Source organism: Protopterus annectens, chromosome 7.part0, assembly GCF_019279795.1.
Source record: "Protopterus annectens isolate FY-2018-M chromosome 7.part0, PAN1.0, whole genome shotgun sequence".
In the NCBI taxonomy this organism is placed as follows: Eukaryota; Metazoa; Chordata; order Ceratodontiformes; family Protopteridae; genus Protopterus; species Protopterus annectens.
The window spans coordinates 712,000,889-712,020,876 of NC_056739.1; the positions used below are offsets into that span (position 1 = coordinate 712,000,889).

Genomic DNA, 19,988 nt, shown 5'->3' on the forward strand with positions numbered 1-19,988 from the left:
AAATACTTCCGCAAGAAAAATTGTCAGAAGCTTCAAATGATAATTTGTGTTTATTAATGCAACAGATTTGTGAAAAACAGCATATAGATCAAGAAACCTTGATCTGTTTGGAAAAAGAAGCATCTGAGGAAGTGCAAAAATATAAACAATAAAACCAAGAGATACTTGAAAAGTATAAAAAAGAAATATGGACATGGGAAAGAAAGAGAGATTTGACATGGTGCAATATTTATGCAAAGGAAAAGCCAAATTAATCAATGTAAAGAAAGTAGCCCCAAAAATATTTGAAGAGAAATACAAGCAAAGGCAACAAGATATGGAAAATTTCACAGTAAAAAGAATACTATCACAGAGATGGAACATAGAAAAGAAGATCAGTAAAGTAGAAGTTAAAAAATAGAAGCTGAAGTTATGGAGTGCCTGCAAAGTGAAGGATTTGACATAGAAGGTCTAACACAGGTTACATCACAGCAGGATGGTGTCCCCAAAGCATGGAGAAATGGGAAGATCAGGAAACATCTGAAGAAATATGGACATGGGAAAGAAAAACAGATTTAATATGGTGTAATATTTATGCAAAGGAGAAAGCAAAACTAACCAATACAAAAACAGCATCACTACAGATATCTGAAGAGAAATACAGACAAAGGAATCCAGACATGACAGACTTTACAATAACAAAAATAAGAAGACAAAGGAAAAGTAGAAAAGGAGATAGTAATGGAGAAGTTAAAGAAATAGAAACTGAGGTTATGGAGTACCTGCAAAACAAAGGGTTTAGTGTAGAAAATCTAATTCAGAAAGCACCACAACAGGATAGAGTAATGACTATCCAAATTAAGGGGAAACCAGTGGAACAGGAAGTAATTGGTCAGGTGCCATATGAAGATAATTTGGAGTCTTCCACAGGAAACCAGTATAAATGTTCACTTGAAGCTAGACAGCAAGGGAAGGAACAAGAAACTAGAAACTCTGATGCAGTTAATACTGAGGAGTGACAGGCCAGTGAGTTCCCATATGATCGAGCAACGGATGGCATGCAGGATGAAATTGAAGAGACTGTCACAGGAAGATGCTATAGAACCTTCTATAGAATGACCGCAGGAATTGGAAAAGAAAGGATGTGCCCTCGGTTTGGAAGAAAATGAGCTAAGAGAATAATTCCTTGATTTAATAGACATGGACAAATATATAAAGATCAATGAAATAAATAGGCTGCAGAAGGCAAATAAAACCTAAAAAGTCAGAAGTCTGATAAAACAAATGAACACAGCAATTAGGACTGCTCATAGAGATCCATGCAATATAACAGAAGTAAAAATGATATATTACTGTGCAGCTAAATTAATAACTGATGAAGTTCTACAATAAGAGCACAGAGTAGTGAGGGAAAGTAAGGGGAGAAATTGAATACCATCATAGAAATATTGAACAAAGAAAATTATAAAGCAATTAAGACAAGAAGTGTCACTGTTGGAAAACTAAAGAAGATAGAACAGATCAACAAAAATACTAAGAAAGACAGATGTGATAAAACAAATGCACAGTATTAGAACAGATCAGGATCTATCATGTACCATCGCAAATAACAAACTAAAAATTTCAACATAGGCGAAAAAAATTAAAAGATACAAAGATAAATATAAAGGAAAAGAGCAAAATAAGCAATTTATTGATGACCCAAAAAGCTTTTATAGAGAACTGGGAAATAAGGTAAAAGGAATTGAAAAGACTGCAAAAAAAAAAAGAAGAAACAGATACACTTTGGAGAAGTATCTATGAAGATCCTGTGGAACATAAAGATGCTAAATGGATAGAAGAAGTAAAAGAAAGAATAAGGAGTTTAAGGGTACAGGCTATAAAATGGGATGAAGTAACAACTACAGAGACTGAAACAAAGTTAAAAAAGCCTCTAAGTGGACCCCCCAGGCCCAGATGCAGTACCTGACTTCTTGTTAAAAGTATTAACATCTTTGCATGAAGATTTAGTCATGAGTAAGAATAATTTATATGCGCACCCAGAACAGATACCAACCTGGCAAATAACAGGAAAAACAATGCTCCTACTTAAGAGTGAACCTGCAAGCTACCCTAAAAATTACAGGCCAATAACTTGCCTTCCAATGACGTATAAACTATACAAAGGAATTGATGCCGACAGAGTTTATAGTCATTTAGAAGAAAACTTAACTAAGGCAGTAGAACAAAAAGGCAATAAAAGAAAGTCATACAGAACATAGGATCATTTGTTGTTAAATACAGTCATAGTGGAGAACTGTAAAAAGGGGAATAATCAAAGTATGGCATGAATTGACTACAAAAAAAGCATTTGATAGTATCCCTCATTCATGGACAAAAGAGTGCTTAAAAATGTATAAGATACACCCCACACTGATCAGTGACCATGAAGCAGTGGCAAACCACTTTGCAATTATGCCATGATAAAGGACAAATTGTTATCCCAGGGATAAAAATTCAAAGGGGGATATTGCAGGGTGTCCCTCTGTCACTGTTACTATTTTGCCTTGCCCTTAATCCATTAAGCTGTTTACTCAACAGCTTAGGCCATGGCTATAATCTGATTCCTAGAAAACAACAAAGTGTAAAGACTTTTCACCTTCTCTTTGTCAATGATTTAAAATTGTATAGCTCATCAGATGAGGAACTGAAAGCACAACTGCAAGTTGTCAAAACTTTTTCAGATTATATAAGAATGTCATTTGGTATTGATAAATGAGCAAAAGCAACCTTTAAAGCAGGAAAACTGCAACACTAGGAAAACATTAGTTTGGGACAAGAATATGATATAAAAGAACTTGAGCAAGGAGGAGTGTATAAATATTTGGGAATTATAAAACACGAACAAATGTGAATAAATCTTAACAAGGAATACTTCAGAAGACTTAAATGAATCCTGAAAACAGAACTGACATCTAGGAACAAAATCCAAGCTATAAACCAATTTGCTCTTCCTGTCCTAACTTACAGTTTTGGAGTGACTGACTGGCCCCAAAACATGTTGGACAGATTAGATATGAAAACAAGAAGGATGCTTCATGCTCACCAAATGATTTATAAAAATCAGTGCATACCAAGATTATATATTCCCTGTTCTAAAGGAAAGATGGGCCTCCTTGAAATTGATTATATGTACAGATCTGCAATTGTGGGACTCTACACACTTCTGCTGACCTCACAAGACCAAACGTAGTGAAAGTTTTGAAACATGAGGAGAATAAATCTAAGATGACTTCTCAGTTTAATGTAGCAGACGCTTATCAGCATCAAGCAGGAATGGAAATCAAACCAGAAGTAGATAAAAATCAGGCAGCAACTGAATGTGCCAAAAAACAAAAGAAAGAATATAAGGTGAAGGATCAGATGAGAAGGCAAGAAATGTGGAAAAAACATAAATGGGGAGTCGGAAGTATAGAAAACTTCTGGAAGAACTTCATGTTGATCAGGAATGAACACAGGAATAGTTAAGGAGAGGTGAATTCAAATGAAGGGAATGAGGTTTAATATTGGCGGCCCAAGACAGTGGGCTGAGTACACATTGGTTTATAAAATCCATTGAACATGTGGGAGAAACAGATAAATGTAGGTTTTGTAAAACCGAATTGGAAACCGTTAAACACCTCGTTGCTGGTTGCAACATACTAATGGCAGAAGGACTGTATACTGAAAGGCATAATAATGTGGCAAGACTGTGGCACTGGGGATTATGCAAACATTATGGTACTGAAGAGGCCGAAAAACACTGGAAACGAGTCATGAGGCATCATAGAAAATGAAGAAGTCTACATAACTTGGGATCATTCATTACCAACAGTTCAAAAGACAGATGCTGGAAATCCAGATATAGTGGTCCAAGAAAAAATGATCATTAAATTGCCACACCCAGTGACTCCAGTGTCTTGCTTACAGAGAGAGACAAAGTCATAAAATATCAGAATCTGCAGGCAGAAACAAGAGCAATGTGGAAGAAAGATACCCAGACAGTTCCAATAGCAACGGGTCTTATAAAAAAGAATTTACAATCATAGTTGGATATATGTTACCAATACCTGTAACTCCATACGAATTGCAGAAGGAGTCCTTACTGGGCACATTGTGGGTGCTGTGAAGAGCACTACTGGCTGACATCAAAGATTGAAACAATACTAATTTCATGAACTTTAATCACACTTTGACTTAGGAATGGGTGCCATTCCCGTCGTGGTATTAGAAACCCAAAAGAAATGGAGAAATTAAAAAGCATGAAAACACTACATTCATAAAGTAGCAGAAAGTATTCAAATAACTAAGCCAATATAAGAATGGAGAAAGAGGATTTTGCCAACAGGGATGACTCCAAATAGGGATACAGAAAATGAGCAAGAGGGGGCTGGAATTTATTGGAGAAACAAGGCAAAGGTACCAAGATATTGGGAGCAAATAAGCAGGGAAGGAACAGAGTGGGACGAAGCCAAGAAGACTTTTGCATTGCAGGCTACAGACTGCCTTCACTAATAGAGCTTGATCTCAGAGTAAACATAAAGAGAAAGGGATAGAGGAATTTTGACCTGCTCTGGTAAAGTTTTTAGTCGAATCTAGAACAGCAGCACCAGCAGCAGTTAAAAAAGGGACATTAATTGAGCGCATAAAATGTTGCATAACTGTGAAATCAATCAGAGGAGGTTAGAAAAGACTGCGATTTGAGAATGGAAAAGCAATTTACATTAAAAGAATGGGAAGACATGTATGGCTCCCAAGTATGCAGTCAACTCCAGGTGGTTTACAATCTTTTCTTGGAAGTGTTTGCACAGGTATTTTTATACCCCAAGCAGACAAAGAATTTTTCCACAGTTAAATGGCAAATGTTGGAGGTGTGATGGAAAAGAAAGGTGTAATTGTGAACATAGGTTTTCGGAGTGTAATGAGTTGGCAGACTTTGAGGGTTCCGTACAGAGTACTCGGTCAGAAATATTGGGTGAGCAAATGGCTGTAAGTAAAGAAATGATTCTTTTGAGCTGGGATACAGGATATGAATTGCCTAGACATAGTAAAGCTTTAAGTTTAATTCTGTTGGCTGGCAAAAAAAGCAGTTAGTAGGAAATGGAAATCAAAGTCTGCAACAACTGTGTTTGAGGTATTGAACATCATAAAAGAGATTTAAGAACTGGAAGTAGGATTTTTAGAAAAAGAAAGGAGCAAGTTACGCAGTAGTAAATGGAAATTGTGGGAAAAATACTTGCATAATAATGTTCAGTAGGAGGAGGAGTGAGGTTTAAGCGATGTCAATAATTGAGCAATGTTTTGTAATGCTGGACTGATAATAGTGGCAATGAAAATATAGGTGGCATATATTGTATTTAAATGTAAAATGTTACATAGTTTGTTTTCTTTTCTGTTAATGTATGTTTGCCTCTCTCTTAAGTGATAATTTAACAAGGGTGTTTAAAAACAGTCCTTCTGTGGCATAAATAAACATGAAAACAAATTTATGTATGCATGCTTGCATATACACTTGAGGAAATACTTCATTTAACAATGCATACATGTTACAGAACTTAGGCTTCAACTTCAGAATAGAAAATACTTTTTCTTCCCATGTACCTTTTAAGTACTAAAGGAACAGCCATGGCAGGGTTCTTCTTTAGCCCATCGATGATATCTGGGGCTTTGTCAGCATATATCCTTTGAATTGCTCTACGATAAATCACTTCAGATGTGCCACCCAGTGCATTATCCAGTCTAAATTTGGCCTGATCTTCAGCAGCCATTCGAGACAGCTTTTTCTGAACTGTCTCAAGGACCCTAATAGTTGTCAAGTTTGTTTCCAAGACAAAATCAAGCTGCAAAAAATAGAGACAGAGAGAGGAGTAAGTGTTTGCATTATTTGCACCTCTGACAACAGAAAACTTACCTAGTACACACAGTTACATCTAGTATATCAAAAAATGTAGATAAATACAAAAGAAAATGTTTACGTTTACATTTCAGTATTTTTCTTCCAACAGTGATTGGAAACAGCTCTTATAGAGTATCTAACTAAGTGTAATATTAAAGCTTTCATAGTACATCTCTTTAAATGTAAATATAAATAAAATAAATAAATAAAATGATGAGGATGTGATGATGATGACTGACAAACAGTAATCTGGAGCCATACTTCTAAGCTATTTCATCAGGGAAATGTCACACTCTTATGCAATAAAAGTGATGCTGTAATCATGTTTCACCAATATAAAAAGAAGGAAAGTATGTCTATTCTCAGTTCTTTCCTGCTAAAACCCCGATAAGAATCCAAACATGAGCGGAGGACAACTAAATATACAGGCAAAAAAATAACCTACATTCAGGCAGTGGGAATCATTCATCAAGGCAAGCTGTGGTCAGGGGGCATGTGTGCTGGAGAGGTGGGGTGAAAGACAGAATACCTGTTGTATCACATGTTACAGAAATCAATTTTCAACAACTTAAAACTAATTAGCATCTGCAAGAACAAGACTGTACAACTCACACCACCAATATTACAAGTCTTGAAAAGAACGAGACAGTGCACACACACACAGTTGAAGTAGCCCACAAGCTTACTGCACTACTACAAAGGATCCCGCAACAAAGTAAAATGGTAAATCATCATCATCAGAAATGATTACTACACAAGAGTGCAACCAATCAATGCATGCAACAACATTCTACAACACAATTAACCCCTTCCTCTCCCATGTTAAAAACTACAGCCAAACCTTTTCTCGTCAGACGTTCCTCCACAAGGTACACAGATTCTGTAATAACTTCACTTACTAGACCTAACTAATCTTATCATATTATAAATAAAATCCTCTCAGTGCCTCTAACAACAGCATGAACCACCCACAGTTAAACAATATACATCTGTAGAATGTTAAAAACATTGGTTAAAATACACTTCCAGAGTGCATCTGACAACCTGGCTACTCACTTTCTGAAAAGTCTGGCCAATTCTGTATCTCAGACGATCTCAATACTGACATATACAAGCTAACATAGAAGGAACTGTCCCTTACTCCTGAAAATCTGTCACATTAATTCCTCTGCACAAAGGTGGACCAGTTACTGATTTACAGTAGTACAGGTCTATTCCCTCTCAAAGATAATGGAGAAATGTAACCATAAGCAGTTGCTAAACCACTTCATAAAGAAGCTCCTCTCCCACTCACACCACAGATTCTAAACTGGTCGTCACACTGCAACCACCTTTGACAACTGTTTTATGGATTTTTTTTTTTTGACCGGTCTAAAGCATCCAACAAAATTTAGGTTGTCCAACCTGTAAGACACCTTCACCTCTGTAGATCAGTTTTGTCTACAGCTAAGCACTAATAAAACAAAACACAGAAGTTGTTCTATTTAGATCCTAATCTCGCTTAGAGGCATTAAACTTTACAATATTAGATAACACCAACATCTAGCTAAAACCTTAACCTCATATTAAACTTCCGAGTATCCATTTTGACTCATCTCTGAAGTGTGATCATAAAAAAAAAAAAAAAAAACATTGCAATCTAGGCTCACTAAACTACATAAAGAATCGCCCAACTCCAAAGACCAGACTAGCAACTGCCTAAGCTTTCTTCCCGTCAAGCTTTTTTTCTGCTTATCTATCTGTACTAATTTAAATGTGAGTCACAAACTTGGAGCCTAACACAGCACATCCAAACATCTTTCTCCCTTCCTTAACGCTACACTTCATTCATTAACCGTTCTGGCTTAAGCTTGAAAAGAAACTTTCCCAAACATTACTGTCAATGCTGTACCAGACAAGAATGCCCTTTCCTTGAGTCTAGTATCATACTACCCCTGCTGCCTACTCCATTCATCTAATAAATGCCTCATCGAATCTCCGACTCCAACAACCACTACAGTGACTGAAACTTGCACTTTTCTTTTATTGCATTAAAAGAGTGGGATAACCTACTTTAACCATCAGAAATCTTTCTAATGCTATCCCACTGAAGGTTACACTATAAAAGCATCTAAAACATATCTAAGGATATAGGGAATCTCCAAATTCTAGCTCCCACAGAATTTAGTTTTGTGAAAGGTAGATCATACCAGCTCAACCTGGTTAACTTCTTTGAGTCAGTCACCAGAGCTGTGGATGAAGGTAAGGTGGTTCATACAGCCTACCTCGATCTGGTCACGGCCTATGATACCATTCCTCACTCAGGAAATACTGATAAACTCACCAAACTAGGCATCAACCTACACATCGTTAGGTGGGTTACAAATTGGCTTAGATAGAATCCACAGTGTGAAAGTAGCGGACTCCAAGTCAGACTGCCGACTGGTCACGATTGGAGTCCCACAGGGATCAATCCTGGGTCCTCTCCCATTTGGCATCTACTTCTCAGAAGTCCAGGCCAACATGGAGGGACACTGGCTGACAAAGTTCGCAGACAACTGCAAGTTGGGAGCCATTATTAACTCCCCAGGTGATGCAGATATCCTACAGAAAGGCCTCACTGAGACCAATGACTGGTGTCAAAACCATGGCCTTAAGCTTAATGCCAAACAATGCGTTGTCATCCCCTTTGGGGAAAAACTCAGTTCCCACTAATTACCACATTGATGGGAGCCCACTGAACACTGAAGGTGTTATAAGAGACCTGGGGACACAGGTTGACAGCAACCTCTCCTTCGACCACCACATTGCCACTGTGGTCAGAAAGTCCTTCTATGTGGCACATCTCATTACCAAGGGTTTTGCATCCAGGAAGAAAGAGGTCATTATTTCTCTCTACTCTTCCCTCATTAGACCAATCATGGAGTATAATGCCCCATTTGGCATGTACCTCACTAGACACCTGCAACAGCTGGAAAGGCCACAAAAGTACCTCATGAAGAGGATCCTAGGCCTTAAACACATGTCCTACATGGACAGACTCAAAAAACTCCAGCTATTCTCTGTCTCATATCATCTACTAAGAGGCGATCTCAGCTTAACATACAAAGCCATGTCTGACCCAGCTCTGTTAGAAATGCTACATCTAAAGAAATCCATATCCCTCCACGCCACATGCTCCAGAGTCCTCAACCTCATTACCACAATCAACAGAACATGTTGGAGGGACAGGTTCATAACCCAGAGACTGGAATACACCTCCCATACATCTCAAGCAGAGCACATCACTGGCCCTCTTCAAGAGAAATCTTGATGAGTGGCTGGGAAATAGAAAGTTTATCCCGGGGATCACTCCAGTGGCTCTACGTGATAGAGGCACTGGGAAAGTACAGTTGTGTACACTTATCATAAATGTAGGTGTTCAAGTGTATTCACTGTTGCAGTCATCACACTTGGGTTATCCTGCCAGGGGTAGCCCTCAGTCAGCCTGAATACCAGAGGCTTAGCATTTCTGCGTCAGTTGCTGTTGCTCCAGGACTGACATCAGGTTATCAGAGGTATAAAATCAGGCAGCCGACGCCATTACATCAGTTTTTCTTGCCCCAACTGTCAGGAGCCCCCAAATAGGGGGCTAGGTTATGGTGGAAGAAAACCACCAGTAGAAAGTAAATACCAAAAATTCCCTGTAAGGAGAGAGGAAGAGAGACAGAGAGAGAGAGAAGGAGGATGGGGGGTGGCAAACCAGGAATGCAACAGTGAATACACTCGAACATGTACATTTATGGTAAGTGTATACAACTGTACTATGTTCTTCATGTTTCACTGTTGCAGTCATCACACTTGGGTCGATTCCCAAAGCTGAAGAAAAGGGTGGAGGCAGTCAAAAAGACTGGGGGCCGGCTAGGATGCCCTGCAAGACTGCGGTGGCAAAGCCTGCCCTGGATTTGGAGAAGATAGGCAGGTGGTAATGCTTGGTGAAGGTATGAACAGAAGTCCATGTTGCCGTCTCCAGGATGTCCCTGGAGGGGACCCCTCTGAGAAAAGCTGCAGAGGTAGAGGTTGCCCTGGTGGAATTTGTCCTGACCCCCTTTGGGGGTGGTTTCCCATGCTGTTTGTAGCAGAAATGGATGCAATATGCTATCCATTTGGAGTTTGTTTGGATATGGCCTTGCCCTCTGCCCCTGCTGCGAAGCTGACTAGCAATTGGTCAGTTTTTCTAAAAGATTTAATCCTATCCAGATAGAATCTGAGCTGTCTGTGCACATGTAGAGAGTGCAGAATCCTTTTCCCCTTGTTTTGTGGGTTAGGGAAAAAGGTGGGCAAATGAATGGATTGGTTGAGAGCCACTCTGGACACCACTTTAGGCATGAATGATGGGTTAGTCCTGAGGGAGACCGTGTCAGCATGGAAAATGATGAAGGGCTCTACAGCCATGAGTGCTTGTAGCTCAAACTCTTCTAGCTGAAGTGATGGTCAGAAGCAAGGCTGTTTTCCAAGAGAGGAATTTTAACTCTGCTGAAGCTGCAGGCTCAAAGGGGGGTAGGATGACCTTTTCCAGCACAAAGTTAAGATCTCAAGCTGGGGAAGGAGCTCTTCTGGGTGGCTTTAAGTTGTTAGCCCCTCTTGGGAACTGTGTGATGAGAGGGTGCGAGAAGAGAGGTGGCTCTGTGCTGTAATGAGCATAGATGGCAGAGGCATGAACTTTAATAGAAGAGAAGGATAGACCCCTGTGTAGTAGGTCTGCTAGGTAATCCAGGATGAGAGGTAGGGAGGGCTGTGCTGTTTTGGCTCCCTTAACCTGGATCCAGGTGCAAAACCTTTTCCACTTGTCAACATAGGATTTTCTAGTGCTGGGCCGTCTGGCCTCACGTATAACATCCAGGACTTGTTTGCTTAGTCTGGCAGCTGGAGGAGAGGTCAGGGAATAAGACACGCTGCCAGGTTCAGGGTCTGCAATTGTGGATGCATGAATACCCCATTCTTCTGGGTGAGGAGTGTTGGGATCTGAGGTAGATGCCATGGTGGCAGGGGTGACAGGCTATGCAGCAGTGGGTACCAGTGCTGGCGTGGCCAGTCTGGGGCAATCAAGATTGCCCTTGGTTTTTCCTCCCTTATTTTGAGCAGTACCCTTGAAATGAGTGGTAGAGGGCGAAATGCATAGATTGAGAGGTTTACCCATTGGAAGGAAAAAGCATCCACTTTCCAGGCCTTGCTGTGAGGTCTCCTGGTGCAGAATTTGCTGAGCTGATGATTGGAGTGGGACGCAAAGAGGTCCTCCTTTTGGGTGCCCCATTTCTGGGTTACGAGGTAGAAGGTTCTGTGGTCTAGCTGCCAATCATGTGAGTCTAGCAGTTGTCTGCCAGGGAGTTTAGGGAGCCTGGCAAGAATTGTGCTAGCAGGTGTATTTGCATGGCTGAGGCAGTGTGCCAAAGGGTCATGGCGAGCCTGCAGAGAGGATAAGAGCGAGTCCCTCCCTGCTTGCTGATATACCACATCACTGTGGTGTTTGGTTTGATCACTAGAGTCCCCGGGGAGAGTAGGGGTCTGAAAGCTGTCAGGGCATGCTGAACAGCTAGCATCTCTTTTTTGTTGAGTGCAGACCTATTTGATTTGGGCTTCAATGGCCCTGAATGCACCTGCCATCCAGGTGTGCACCCCAGGCATAGTCTGATGCATCTGTGGTGAGGGTCTGGGCAGCATGGGGTTGTGAGAAGGGAAGTCCCTTGTTGTGGTTGCATGCTGCTGCCCACCAAAGAAAATCTTTCCTTAGACAGGGTATCATAGGTATGATAGTTTCCAGGTCTTGACAGTGTTGACACCAAAGGCTTTTTAAGTACCATTGTAGTTTCCTCATATGCAATCTGGCATAAGGAATGAGTAGAATGCAGGAGGCCATAAACCCTAGAGCTTGCAGGATCTTCCTTGCGGATAACTGGGTTCTGGTGGCTAGTTGAGAGAAGTAGCCTGTCAGGTAGGCTCGTTTTTCTGGAGTAAGGAATGTCATCTGGGATGCTGTGTCCAGGCTTGCTCCCAGGAATACAATTTTTTTGTGGGGGGGACTAGTTTTGATTTCTTTTCATTGATAGTATACCCCAGGGAGGTCAGTAGGTCCTTTACAAAGGTCAGGTGCTGTAACAGCTTTTCCTGACTGCCTGAATCAGGCAATCGTTTAAGTAGGGGTAAATCTGAATATTTCTTTGTCTGCAAAAAGCAATGGCTGGAGCCAGGCATTTTGTGAAAACTCTGGAAGCAGTGGAGAAGCCAAAGGGAAGCGCAGAGAACTGAAAGTGCATAGATCTTGTCTTGAAATGTAGATATTTACTGCAAGATTCCCTGATTGAGATGTGTAGGTAGGCCTCTTTTAGGTCTAGGGTGGCTAACCAAGCATCCTTGGAAAGCATAGGAAGAAGCTGCTGGAGGGTGAGCATTTTGAATTTTGATATCACCAGAAAGGTGTTTAGAATGGATAGATCGAGGATTGTGTGCCAGGTGCCCTCTTTTCTGGGTACCAGGAAGAGTCTGGAATAGAAACCTTGGCCTATCTGGTCTGCAGGAACATGCTTTACTGCCCCTCATGGACAGCAGAGAATGGACTTGTTTTTTGGCTTCTGCCCACTGGTTTGGATGAAGATCTGGGAACCATTTTGGGGTTGGCATAGTGTGATTATAAAATTTGAATCCCTGGGACACTATGTTGAGGACCCATCGGTCGTTGGTAATAGAGGCCCAGTTGTTTGCATGGAAGGAGAGTGTTCCTCCTAGGGGATTAAGCAGGTGGGCAGAGGTAAGTGGTGGAGGTGTAAATTCATTGTGAGTTCTTACTATAAGGAGGTGGCTTAGCACTCCCTGTTTTTGAAGAGGAGGAACTCCATTGCTTAGATCTCTACATTCCATGGGACTGCTGTTTGGGGAGGGGGGTCTGCTTCCCCTGGGTCTTGGCCGAGCTGGCCTGGAGGGGGACGGAAAGGACCAGTGCTTGGAGGGGCAATGCCTGTTGGACCTGTAAAAAGTCTTAAACTGTCTGCATAGATTTAGCTTTTCCTTCCATCTTTTCTAAGACCTCTTCTGCCTTGGTGCCAAACAAACTGTCTTTGTTCAATGGTGCGTCCAATTTTGATTTGACATGATCTGGCAAGGTCTGTTCCTTAAGTCAAGCATGCCTCCTAAGGACAGGACCAGTGACTGCTGCCCTGCAAGATGCTTCTAGGGTGTCAAAGCCACATTGCAAGGTGTGCTTAGTAACTTGGCTTGTGAATGCATGAGCTCTTTTAATTCTTTATTTTCTGCACAAGCACAAAAGGATCATTTTAGTTTGAGGAGTTCCATGGTATGCTGCTATTTCAGCGTGTGGAACTGACAATTTAGTGCTCGAATAGCAAGAGTTGCAGAGGTGTACACTTTTTTACCCCATCTGTCTAAAGCTTGGGAATCCCTGCCTGAGGGGGTGGGATTCTTAGCTGAAGTTGCTTTAATTCCTTTAGGTCCTTGGGAGATGACCTCTGGGTCAGCAGTAGGATTTTTGAAAAGGAATTTGTGAGAGTCAGGGGCTCTGTAGCACCCGTCAGACTTCCTGGGAGCAGCAGGAAGGGTGTCAGGAGTCAAACTGGATTCCATAAAAACATCATCCATAACATCCAGGACATGAGGAATGGCTAAAGGTCTGTGCTGTGGTAAATCTAATAGTTCGCGGAGTCTCTTTTTTTGACGGAGGATAGTCTTGACATTCCCATTGGAAATGCTCCCTTAAAGTATGCAGGGTTTCACCAAATGAGAAATTCTCGGGAGGAGAGGCAGAAAGAATAGATTCCTCTGCATTAGAATCCTCATAAACAGAGAGGGGTTGCATGCCTTCATATTCAGAAACCTCAGAGTCATCGGACTCCTGGTCAGATAAAACTACTGGGGACAAGTCTCTCTTTTGGAAGGGGTAGCCTTGCTTCCCCCTAATAAGCATAATAAGGCATTCCGCCATTTTAAGCATTTGAGATTGAGGCATGGAAGCAGGTGCCTGAGATTGGGTCTTTTTTTTTAGCCGTAGTTTGTACTCTGGGCCTTAGAAACTTGAAGTTTTTGAAAGAACTGAAGACGCGAAAGTAGTAGTCGGTTTGTGTAGAGTATCGGTAGTGCAAAGAAATTCCTCGGAAGCCGGTGCCTGCTCAGTGGCTCCAGACCCATCCAAGGTAGAGACATCCGCAGGATCCTTAGTCGAAGAAGATTCTCGCGGCATATCGGACTCCGAATGGGTCTCGGTAGCGGCCTGCGAATCCACAGAACCGGGCATCAGGGGCTGCGAAAGCGCCTTGCTGAGGACCGGAGAACTGACAACTAGCTTAAAGGAAGCGTTGTTGGCAGTTTTGGACCTGTGCGGTCTGTCTCGGTTGTTATCCATTTGTTTTTTCGGAAGATCAGTAGTCGGATGACTTACCGAAGCCATATCAGAATTCGAGGACTGAGAGCGAAAATATTTAGCCACAATAAGGGCCCAATGACATATAGTTCTGGTATTGAACAAAGTACAAAAGCGACAGCAAGGGACGTTGTAGTCTGGGCCTAAACAGGTGATGCAGTAAGAATGGAAGTCTTGGTGTGGTATTTGCTTTCCACAGATGAAACAATTGTTCACTTTTTCTGACAGAGCAAGAAAAAAGGATCCCCAACAGGGTACTTAGCTTTAGAAGACTTCAACTCGGAAAGGAAAACTCAGGTAGCGGCTGACCAGCACTCGTGAATTGCTTCTGCTTTGGGCTCCTCGGCAAGAAAGACTGATGTAATGGTGTCGGCTGCCTGATTTTATACTACTGATGACCTGATGTCAGTCCTGGAGCGACAGCAACCGACACAGAAATAATAAGCCTCTGGTATTCGGGCCGACTGAGGGCTACCCCTGGCAGGATAACCCAAGTGTGATGACTGCAACAGTGAAACACAAAGAAAGTACAGTTGTGTACACTTACCATAAATGTAGATGTTAGAGTATTTTCACTGTTGCAGTCATTACAATTGGGTAATCTGCTGGCATGTTGCCCTCAGTCGGCCTGATTAGCAAAGTCTTGCGTCCTGCATTGGTTGCTGTCCCTTCTTCCATGACGTCAGGTCGTCAGGGGTATAAAACATGCAGCCGAAGCCATTACATCAGTTTTTCTTGCCCCAGATGTCAGGTGCCCCCCTAATGGGGAGCAAATAAACACAAAAACATAAAAGTATACCTCCAGCCAAAAGCAAATACAGCAAAAAGGCTTTTAAGCATAGTAAAGGAAAGTAGAGGTATAGCGAGAAAAAACTAGGGGGATGGAGGGAGGGTAACCAGGACTGCAACAGTGAATACACTCGAACATCTACATTTATGGTAAGTTACACAACTGTACTATATTCTTCGTGTTTCACTGTTGCAGTCATTACATCTATGGTTGGGAGTAGGAGTTTATACAGCATCAGGGCCAGCTATAAGGCCCTGCAAGACAGCAGTGGCAAAGCCAGCTCTGGATTTAAAGAAAATTGGTAAATGATGATGCTTGGTGAAAGTATGTACAGAACTCCAGGTAGCAGCTAATAGGATATACTCGGTAGGAACACCTGTGAGAAAGGCTGCAGAAGTAGATGCAGCCCTGGTGGAGTGAGATCTGATCCCCTGTGGGATAGGCTTTCCATGGTGCTTATGGCAGAAATGAATGCAATGGCTTATCCCTTTAGAAATGGTTTGTTTTGAAATAGCCTTCCCCTCTGCGGCAAATGCTACCAGCAATTTTTCAGATTTTCTTCGAGATTTAGTCCTGTCCAAGTAGAATCTAAGTTGTCTGTGCACTTCCAAGTAATGCAGAATCTGTTCCCCTTTGTTCTGTGGATTGGGAAACAAGGTTAACAAATGAATGGACTGATTAAGAGCCACACCTGAGAGATACCCTGTCCGCATGAAAGATGATGAAAGGCTCCACTGCCATAAGGGCCTGTAATTCAGATATCCTTCTAGCTGAAGTGATTGCTAAAAGGAAGGCTGTTTTCCAAGAAAGAAATTTTAAGTCTGCAGTAGCAGCTGGCTCAAAAGGAGGTAGAGTGAGTTTCTCCAAAACAAAGTTATGGTCCCAGGCAGGGGTAGGAGCTCTCCTGGGTGGTATCAAGTTTTTGGCCCCTCAGAGATACTGCTTGAGCAGAAGATGAGAGAAGAGGGGTGGTTCTGTGTTACAGTGAGCTGAAATAGCTGAGGCGTGGATTTTAATCGAGGAAAAGGACAGGCCCTTGTGAAGCATCTCAGTTAAGTACTGCAGAATCTGAGGTAAATTGGGTGCTGCTGTGCTCATCCCTAAAGATTGGTTCCAGGCACAGAATCTTTTCCATTTGTCAGAATAAGATTTTCTAGTACTAGGTCTTCTCCCCTCCAGGATGACATCCATCACAGGTTTGCTGAGGGATGAGAAGGGTGAATTTAAGTGATTAGCCTGGCTGCAAGGTTCAATGTTGGAAGCGGAGGATGCAGAATTTGGTTCTCCTGCTGAGACAGCAGAGAAGGGGTCTGAGGCAGGTGTCATGGAGATATTTGCAACACACTGAGCAGGAGGTGGTACCAGTGTTGGCGCGGCCAGTCTGGAGCAATCAAAATCATCCTTGGTTTGTCCTGTTTGACTTTTAGTAGAACTTTGGAGAGCAGAAGCAGAGGGGGAAAGGCGTAGACTGATAGTCTTTTCCAGCTCAAGGACAGAGCATCCACTTTCCAGGCTTGTTTGTGGGGAGTCCTTGTGCAAAACTTGTCCAACAGGTAGTTCTGGGGGGAGGCAAATAGATCTATGTCTGGGATCCCCCATTCGCTTGCCAACATGTTGAAAATCCGTGGTTCCAGTTTTCACTCGTGTGGGTCCATGAGGTTTCTGCTTAGTCTGTCTGCCAGTGTATTAAATTTTCCTGGCAGGAATTGAGCTTATAGGTGCACCTGGTAGCGCAAGGCTGTGTTCCACAATGTCATGGCTAGTCTGCAGAGGGGGTAGGAATGTGTACCCCTCTGCTTGTTTATGTACCACATAACTGTGGTGTTGTCCGTCATTACCATTAGTTGTCCTGGAAGAATGTAGTCCTTGAAGGCTGTCAGAGCATTCTGCACCGCTAACATTTCTTTTTGACTGATATGTAGGTGCATTTGGTCTGGGTTCCATTTGCCTGAATGCACTTCCCTGCAGGTGAGCCCCCCACGCATAGTTGGATGCATCTGTAGTTATGGTTTGGGTGGCAGGGGGTAGTGTGAATGGTAGTCCCTTGTTTTGGTGGCAGGCCTCTGCCCACCATAGGAACTCCAGGCGTAGGCAAGGTATGATGGGAATCATGGTTTCCAGGCTGTGACAATGTTGACTCCATAGACTTTTTAGATACCACTGTAATTTCCTCATATGCAGTCTTGCATATGGAATTAGAAGAATGCAGGCAGCCATGAACCCCAAGGCTTGCAGTATTTGTCTTGCAGATAGCAGGGTTTTTGTGGTCACTTGTTTGAAGTAAGTTACCAAATTAATTTGGTTCTCTGGCGTGAGGAAAGCCATCTGGGCAGTTGTACTCAAGCTTGCACCCAGGAATGTAATCTGTTGACAGGGTACCAGTTGTGATTTCTTTTTGTTTATGGTGTACCCCACACAAGTTAGAACCCTTTTTACAAATGCCAGATGATTTTGAAGTATGCCCTGGTTTTCTGCCTGAATTAGACTATCATCCAGGTATGGATATCTTTGAATATTTCTTTGCCTGCAAAATGCAATAACTGGAGCCAGGCACTTTGGCTTGTCTACTGCGCCCAGGATATTCACAAAGGGCAGTGCAGAGAACTGATCATACAATTAGCCTGCTTTGAAGTGTAGGTATCTTCTGCAAGATTCCCCGATTGGGATGTGCAGGTATGCTTCTTTTAAATCTAGAGTTGCCAACCAGGCATCTTTGCCTAGCAAAGGAAGTAACTGGTGAAGAGTCAGTATCTTAAATTTTGGAATCTCCAGAAAGGTGTTTAGAGTAGACAGATCCAGGATTGGACGCCATGATTTGCCTTTTCTGGGTACCAGAAAAAGCCTGGCATAGAAACCTTGTCCCTTTTTCCTCTTCTGGTAGCAGTTGAATAGCCTCCATGCTTAAGAGGGAAAGTACTTGTCTTTAAGCCTCTGCCCAATGATTTGTGGGCAGGTCTGGGCACCCGTTTGGTGTTGGCAATGTCTGGAAATGAAATCTGTATCCCTGGGACACTATATTTAAAACCCATTTGCCCTGGGTTATGAGTTCCCAGTTCTTTGCATGAAGAGCAATCTCTCCCCCCCCCCCCCCCCCAAAGGGATGGTTAAAAGATAAGTGCTTGGTAATTTTAAAAGGAAGTCATTGAGACTGTTTACCATAGGGGGGGTGTCTTGTTATTTCCAGATTTGGTAGTGGAGGCCCCCCACTGCTTAGTTCCGAGAGCCTCCTGGGACTGAAACCTGGGGTTTTTGCTGTGTCTGGGTTTGGCTTGAGAGGATCCAGAAGGGGCTGGAAAGGACCAATTCTTAGTAGGCCAGTGTCTACAAAATCTTGGACGTTGCATTTGTAAGAAATCTAACAGTTTGCATAGATTTAGCTTCATCTTCCTTCTTTTTTTAAGAACTTCTTCAGCCTTATTGCCAAACAAGCAGTTCTAATTTAAAGGAGCATCCAACAATTTAGCTTTAACATGATCAGGCAAAGATTGATCCTTAAGCCAAGCATACCTTCTAAGCACAGACCCAGTAACGTACAGTTGTGTACCTACCATAAATGTAGATGTTCGAATGTATTCACTGTTGCAGTCATTACACTTGGGTTATCCTGTTGGCAGGCTACCCACAGTCCGCCTGAATTCCGAAGTCCTGGTCCAGCGTCGGTTGCTATCGCCTCTTCCCTGACGTCAGTGCGCCAAGGGTATAAAAGATGCAGCAGATGCCATTTTCTTCTGTTTTTCTTGCCCCAGATAGATGTCAGGTGCCCCCCATAAGGGTAGGCTAAAAATTCTGCTTATAAAAAAGCATGCACTTACATAAACATTACCTTCATCTATAAGCGATTACCTTCATCTACAAGCGAATACACCACATAAGTTGTATAGAATAGAGAAGTACAGATAAGTCCCAGCAATGAAAGGGGGATGGTGGGAGGGTAACCTGGACTTCCACAGTGAATACACTCTAACATCTACATTTATGGTAGGTACACATCTGTACTATGTTCATCGTGTTTCACTGTTGCAGTCATTACATTTGGGTTGAATCCCAAAGCTGAGGTTGGGAGGCTGGGCCTAAATAGAATTAGGAGTGGCTATGAGGCCCTGCAAAACAGCAGTGGCAAAGCCTGCTCTGGATTTAGAGTAAAGAGGTAAGTGGTAGTGCTTTGTTAATGTGTGCAATGAAGTCCAAGTTGCAGCCTCCAAAATATCCTTGGTTGGTACTCCTCTGTGGAAGGCTGCTGAGGTGGCTGCTGCTCTGGTTGAATGTGGCCTAATGCCCTTAGGCACTGATTTGCCATGTTGTGAATAACAGAAACGAATGCAGTGGCCTATCCATTTTGAAATAGTCTGCTTTGAAATAGCCTTTCCTTGTGATCCTGCAGCCATAGCCAGCGTTAGGCACCCGCGAAACCCGTGCCCCCCCCCCCGATTACTTACCCGCAAATGAGGGCCCCCATTCAGCATCCGCGGGTTAATCCGATGGTCCGACCGGTGTTACTTTGCTTCAGCTCGGCTCCTCGTCGACGTCTAGATGCTCCGTCATCACGAAAATTCAAACTGCGTTTCCGTTTTTTTTTTTTTTGTGATTCGCTGGCAAGCTGCACTCAATCAGGTCCACTCACTGAAACAAGGGATCTGATTGGCTGCAGCAGCCTGCGAACTAAGTCCTTGTTGTTTTTTTTTTTTTTTTTTATAAGTAGGAAGTGATGAAGCAAGGACCTGATTGGTCGTTGCAAATCATTTCCTACACTCCCAGCCTTAAATCGCCCAATGGATTTTGGGTTTTGCCTTCAGCTCTAAGCCATCGCAATGCCTCCATCACCTGTCCACAGTGCCACCGTAGCATAACTCTGGAGGAGAGGGGTCTCCGTGGATTTCCTCGCAACCGGCTCTTAGAAGCCATCGTGTACCGCTACCAAC

At 42.5% G+C, this 19,988-nt stretch overlaps 1 protein-coding gene across 1 annotated transcript in view; it reads right to left on the minus strand.

Annotated features, from left to right (window-relative positions):
* The window catches only part of LOC122806647 (paired amphipathic helix protein Sin3a-like), a 1,669,103-nt gene that overhangs the window by 659,309 nt on the left and 989,806 nt on the right, over positions 1-19,988 (minus strand). The window contains exon 14 of the mRNA XM_044077237.1: positions 5,599-5,837. Within this exon, the coding sequence (XP_043933172.1) occupies positions 5,599-5,837 (239 nt within the window). The remainder of the gene's footprint in view (positions 1-5,598; positions 5,838-19,988) is intronic.